Source organism: Psittacula echo, assembly GCF_963264785.1.
Source record: "Psittacula echo genome assembly, chromosome: 6".
Classification (NCBI taxonomy): Eukaryota; Metazoa; Chordata; class Aves; order Psittaciformes; family Psittacidae; genus Psittacula; species Psittacula echo.
Window position 1 is genome coordinate 12,530,904 of NC_137743.1, and position 6,641 is coordinate 12,537,544.

At 44.3% G+C, this 6,641-nt stretch overlaps 1 protein-coding gene across 1 annotated transcript in view; it reads left to right on the forward strand.

Annotated features, from left to right (window-relative positions):
• Positions 1 to 4,373, forward strand: part of SORCS1 (sortilin related VPS10 domain containing receptor 1) — a gene marked incomplete at its 5' end in the record, with an annotated part of 298,352 nt that extends 293,979 nt beyond the window's left edge. Inside the window, 4 exons of the mRNA XM_080620246.1 lie at positions 880 to 985; positions 1,155 to 1,315; positions 2,649 to 2,767; positions 4,001 to 4,373. Of these exons, the coding sequence (XP_080476372.1) occupies positions 880 to 985; positions 1,155 to 1,315; positions 2,649 to 2,767; positions 4,001 to 4,057 (443 nt within the window). The 3' untranslated portion in view covers positions 4,058 to 4,373. The remainder of the gene's footprint in view (positions 1 to 879; positions 986 to 1,154; positions 1,316 to 2,648; positions 2,768 to 4,000) is intronic.
• Positions 4,374 to 6,641: the final 2,268 nt, after the last annotated feature.

Sequence of the window (6,641 nt, forward strand, 5' to 3'; positions counted from 1 at the left end):
GATGGAATCTCTCTTTTAATATGATTTACTTTGTATTTCTGGGAAAGCCATGCTCCTGGCTGTCTTGTGTGGCCTTATTTTGCAAGCAGATGTGAAAAGGTGGTGAGCAAAACTGAGTAGAAGCACAGAGACACTTTTGTTTGATTAGGGTTGGGTTTGGTGGTGGTTTTTTAACTTGAAACTCTGCACTCTCTTGCATGGAAGACTTCTGGAAGAGAGAGCAGGGCACGGAGGGAAAGAGTAGAACACGTTCAGAAGAATAGGAAAGAGATAAAGGAAGAAACTTAAAATGTCAGAGATGTGAGAAGAGTTTCCCATGGTAACGCATGGATGCTGAGGCAGTGTCTGTGAAGGGCGCTGCACTTCTGCTTGGGAAGGAGCAGGACTGAGCATAGAACAATACATTTGGTGAGCATTGTTGCTTCAGTACAACTGAGGTACCAGTTGCCCATTATTCACTATCCGTTGGGAGCTACCCAAACTAGCTGTAAGCAAAACAGAAAGTCAACATGACGTTAGCCCACAGGTAGCTCCAGGATTGTCCAGAAAATGCTGGTTTTGGTACCCAAATGACCTTATTTGCAACTACCTTGGGGGACTGTCTGCAATATGGGAGAGTATGTTTCAGTCAGTCCTTTCAGGCCAGAGGAGAGAGGCCTCTAAGGAGAAAGCTTAGACTTCACGTGAAAGGATAGATTAAGCACTGCAAATGGTCTGAACCCAAGTTTCTTCCCAGGTGGATTAGAAAGGGAGAGAAGCCCTGGAGACATCTGCGCAGATGCTACAAGTGCAATAAGGGGAGGATGAACTATGTTTCTGAAGGGAGAAACTTTTGCTCCAGTCTGGGGGTGGCTGTAACCTTTTCTCCCTCTCTTGCAGCTCCCCTTGTGGACCTCACTCCCAGTCACAGTGGTTCAGCTATGCTGATGCTCCTCTCCGTCGTTTTTGTGGGACTAGCTGTCTTTGTAATCTACAAGTTCAAAAGGTATGATCCTCCCTCAGCCATTTTCTTCTCCCCATTGCTGCCTTTCACTGAGGTATTTGGGGTTTGTTGGGTTTTCTTTTTTTCAGTGATTTGTTTCTTGGTTTGTAAAAGCTGATACTACATCATATGCCAGAGTACCCCACAATGATGGTTTCTGTTAATGTTTTAGGAAGATTCCTGGCCTTAATATATATGCCCAGATGCAGAATGAAAAAGATCAAGAGATGGTCAGTCCAGTCAGTCAGAGGGAAAGCATACCTAATATCCCTCAAAGTGAGCTGATGAGCCCTGAGCAACTAGTAGATGAGAAGTTGGAAGTCCAGCCCATAGGTAAATAACTTGCAGCATCCCACAGCTGGTCAGACTGTGACTTACAATTGGCTAACCCTTTTCTCAGCCTCACCCCTTCCCATATTCCTGCACACTCCTTCCCCTGTCCTCTTCTGCTGCAACATTAGTTTTGCTACAGGAAACTTTGCTAACTCTTCCCTTTCCCTCACTGCCATGTGATGAAAAGGAGGGGAACAATTTTAGGCTTTTTCTCTCTCCTAGTTGCTCTGTGTAGATCCCTTCCCCTTCTTAAAAATCCTGCCAGCACTTAACTTGCGCTATAAGGCAATTTAATTTATTTTGCTGGGGCTGGTGTAGTTGTGAGTCTAAACCCCACATCCAGGAGGACTTCAGCCACCCTCACCTGGAACATGGGGGTGAGCAGGTGATTTGGTAAGTCATATCTAAAAGCTAAGCATTCATTGATGTTTTCACTGCTCTGGCCTTTATGCTGTGCCAGACCTTGTTGCCAGCAATGCTAGCCTGGCTGATTCCCAGGGAAACTGAGCAAAACCTGGGATCTCAGCAATGGACAGCTGGGTTTGCCCTCAGGCTGATATCTTCTACAGGCCTCTGTGGTTGAAAATTTGCAAAGCGGGCTTTCACAGGACCTAAAGTGAATAGACTTCAAAGGGGCATACTGAGATCAGTAACACATTCGCTCATGCTTATACGTTTTCTGTTACCCTGGCTACAGTAAAAGTGTTGGGATGGAGCAGCGGTGTTTCAGCCTGGGTACGTGTTCAGGTAAAGCTGGCATTGGTTAGGCATTGCTCGGACATGGCTCAGTTTCACCTGTGGGGTGACAATTCTGCAGGACCAGACCAGAGGTATAGTACAGGACCCCTGCAAATAAGGACATGGACCCACTTTAGAGGCATTAAAGTTTACAGCTGTTTTGACTTACACAGGAGTGAGGCATAGGTGTAACTGAGATCCCTTATTTGCACAATTTCATCAGCTTAACCAAACCTTAGATTCCATGTGAAGATGTCCCTAAAATATATGGAAGTATTCACTAAAGCAGCCTTGGAGTCATAGCTACTGCTAAGAGTGAGCAAGGGGAAGGGCAATTAAAGGAGGGAATGTGATGTGCTAAGATTGTGGCCTGTGAAATAACCTGGGAGGAAAGAGAAGTCTCTTGATGAAACTAATGTCTAAGTTGAAAGCCCCACTGCAGTCAATACTGATCTCACCTGTTCACTAAGGAGAGATCTGATAGCTATTAAAAGCTTTTAAGCAGCTATTTATCAGCAGACCTGGACATCCCTGCTTAGCACAATACAGGATGGAGTGAGGGAACCAACCTTCCCATGTGGTGTTCCCCATACAGAGCAACCTCAGGCCACAGTCCAGAACCCAAGGAAAGGAAATGCAACCAAGGTAGTCTGGACAGAGGACTTCCAAAAGGCTTGTGGATCACCAAGAGGTTTCATGCCAAGACCCGGAGCGGTGGGTCCTAAACTTTAACAATTCTTTTTTGTTTGTTTGTTTGGATTTTTTTCTTTTTTTCCCCCAGAAGCCTCCAAAGCAAAATTGGTGCTAAGGGAGAAACACCCAATTTCAGGTCAGGAACCCTCTTTCTAGAATTAAGGTGGGCTTTGAGCTTCCACTTCCTAAAAGAATGCAATGACCATGGCTCATGTTGTTCAGGGGTAGGGAAACATGTTTTCCCAGGTCACTGAGACAGAAGTGGCAGGAGTCAGTCACCTGCTAGCTCTACTCAAGGTACCTTCAAAACTGCTCTTGCTGATGTTGGAAACTAAATCCTTGAAGCCTTTTGGGGGTAGGTTTTCATTTGGTGTAACTGTAGCATTTCTGGCTTTCTAGTCGCCAGCAATTTGTGTGTTTCTCAGCCGTGATTCAACACTATTGAATCAGAAATTAGCCTTTTATAACTCCTTGGTTTGTACCTGTAACTGCAAAAGGTAAATGTGTGGGATAAATGGAGTCAATTCTCTATCAAAAGGAATCAGTCCAACAATCAAAGATCGTTGAGAAAATGAAAAGGTCTGGACGTAGGTATGAACAGAATAGGAAGTGCAAAGGCTCTTCACTCTCCTATACAACCACCTCATCTGTTTCTGGAAAACAGCAATTTCTTTTAAAATGAGTTTTCTTTCTTTTGGGAAAACAAAACAAGACTGTAATTGGGTGTTTCTCTTTTGTATGCTTGTTCAGAAGCCAGGTTTTTTGAATTCCTTTGACTAACATTCAGGGATCCTTCCTTGGAGGAATCTGAATGAATGTCGCTGGATCATTTAATTTTATCTCCACACTCTGGCAGCAAAAACCCGTGGTTCCTATTTTCTTGATGTGAGGGATTTAGGCTCTTCTTTTGCAAATGAAAAGCTTAAGGTTATTTGTGAAATCTCCAACATCTTATCATTGCAAATGAGTTTCCTCTAAGGACCACAACCCCTCCTTCCCTCCACCCCTCTGCTCTGGCGTCTCCCTCTTCTATTCAAAATGGGTGAATCATCTTCATTAGAAAAAGAACAGGACATCACCTTCAGTGTTTTAAATGACAAGAAAACATTTCTGGGAAGAACTTGTCAGTCTGGAACAGTTGAATCCCAAAGGCAAGCAAGGTGATACCTTCTAACATCTTCCTTGGCTAATCACACTTGTTATTTACTGACTCTTTTATTTTGTTCTCTTTTTTTTTTTTTTTTTTTGCCACAGGAAGTATTTCCACAGCTGCTGAGCCCCAGAGCACAAAAGAAATCCCTACCTATGTAAACGGTTGAATTGTGGACACCAATGCATATCTATATCTGAAAAAAATAGGGAGAGCTCACTGCATTTGGACTTTTTAATTCTTCGGATGACAAAGGGTTTTTAGCTTTAAGCCTGTGCATGTGGACATTATACTGAGACCATAGTGGAACTGCATTGTACAGGTGTTCAATTTTAGTGGGGTGGGTGGGGGGAGAGGATCTGGTACCACTATTCACTCCTGCTGCCCTTCCCTTCACCCCTCCACTCTCTTTTTTCGGATCTGTCTCTAATTTGTAGAAAATTCATAATGGTATAGCCAAGAATATGCATGGGGGTCTCTTCTTTAGGGAGAGGGGTGGGCTGGGATGTGGGGGGAGAAGTGCTGGGGGAGGTGGGAGGGGATGTTTAGGGTTCTTGGCTTTAGATTTAACTGCTCTTTTAGCACTTTGGGCTGCAGGAGGGCTAGCCGCCTCAGCAGACTTTCATAGAACACACACAAAAAATCACACTGGAGTTTCAAGGCACTGAAAGTATTCTTGGTCAATCTGGTTTGTCTTTGTTTGGACTCTGCCCTTCATTCCTCTAGCTGCAGCTGCTGCCTGTGCCCCACGGCTGCAAGGAGGCTGGGTGCAGTTTTGGGTGATCCCAACCACAAGGCCAGGCTCTTTATTAAACAGCTTTTTTAGCCTACTCACACCAAGGAATCCCACTGATATCACTGTTGAAAGATAACTTTTTGCTTCCTAACCTTGAATGGGACAGAACTAGCATGCTTTACAAGGAGGGAGGTCTGTTCATACTACTGTTGCAGAAGGTTATTGCCAGCATGGACTTACACTGTACTTTGTACCAGCCTTACGCCTTCAATTTTGTCTAAGAGAAAGCCCTAGTAACACCCTCAACTGCATTTAGTGCTGATGTTTGGATTTGTCTGGGGAAGCCCCAGGAGATCTTGCCTTTGGGAGTCACCCCAAGGCTTGGCAGTTTTTGAAAGACACCTTGCCTATAGAACAAGGAGCAGCAAAAGGTCTGTGCACAGTTTCCTGTGGCCTTCTCAGCAGCCCACCTTGGTTGGAGATCTGGACAAACTCCTTCCACTCTGGGCACAGGAGGGAGAATTTGGCCTGAGATTGTTGCCATGCACATTGAGCCCCAGCAACACAGGACTACTCTTGTACAAGGTCTGTTTTCCTACCAATAAGCTTGTGTCTTACACTAAAACCAGAAATGAAGTTGCAGGATATGTTAATGTAGAATATGAAAGGGAACAGCAGGTAAACAAGTTTAAAATACCTTGAACAAGTCCTCCCAAGACACTGGGTGTCCACAGACTAATCCGTGATCATTACAGCTGTTGATTTCCAACCCAACTCAGGTAAACCTAGCACCAGGACTTTGGTTTGAAGTGCAAAGAGAAAAAGACAGTAACCAGTGTACACTTAACTGTGTTAGGTGATGGCAAATACAGGCTAGTTCCTAATCAGTGTTGCACATGTAAGAGGCACACTGATTCCTGACAGGAGTGGATTTTGGTCAATAGGCATTGTGCACATCAAAGTGAGTCAAAACCAGGAGAAAGCAGTGTTGCTGGTGTTGCCTGGAATCCCTGGGCAGGGGGTTCATAGTGGTGGTGGGTTTGAATTTCACAAATTGGGTATAAGTTCAAATCAACTTACCCGCTGGCAAAGAAAAAAAGGGACACCAAGTGAACATTAGACACATTGTAGTTAAAGGATAGTCATGGAAAAGAGTCCTCTGCCTCTTTCTGATGTTTCTCTGAAGACAGGTACAGAAACACAGCAGTTTGGGTTTGCTATTGTCTTTGCAACTACAGCTTTACGAAAGATGGGCAAGTATTGGCAGCAACTGTACAATAGTCCCCACTGAAGTCCAACATTAGCCAACTTATTTTTATAGTAAGCCAATCAAAAAGTTTTCTTATAGTGTTGGAACGATTTCTAATTTTAAAATTACTTTTTTTGATGTACTTTTTCATCTTCTTTCCCCCTTTCGTTAAATACAATGTAGCGTAATGTACAATTGCTATTGTTTATTGCTTTTACAGTCATATTTATTAAACAGATAATGTCTGTAAATGAAGGTCCATGGTTTTGTTGCTCATTTTAGCTCTCTGTCCTTGTCTTGGGTCACTAACATTAAAACACTAGGAAGTTAGAAGACCTCACTTGGAGTACTGTGTGCAGTTCTGGTGTCCTCAACATCAAAAGGACATGGAACTGTTGGAGCAAGTCCAGAGGAGGCCACGAGGATGATCAGGGGACTGGAGCACCTCCCGTGTGAAGACAGGCTGAGAAAGTTGGGGCTGTTCAGCCTGGAGAAGAGAAGGCTGCGTGGAGACCTCATAGCAGCCTTCCAGTATCTGAAGGGGGCCTACAAGGATGATGGGGAGGGACTCTGCATTAGGGACTGTAGTGACAGGACAAGGGGTAACGGGTTCAAACTTAACCAGGTGAAGTTTAGATTGGATCTAAGGAAGAAATTCTTTACTGTGAGGGTGGTGAGGCACTGGAATGGGTTGCCCAGGGAAGTTCTAAATGCTCCATCCCTGGTGATGTTCAAGGCCAGGTTGGATGAGGCCTTGGGT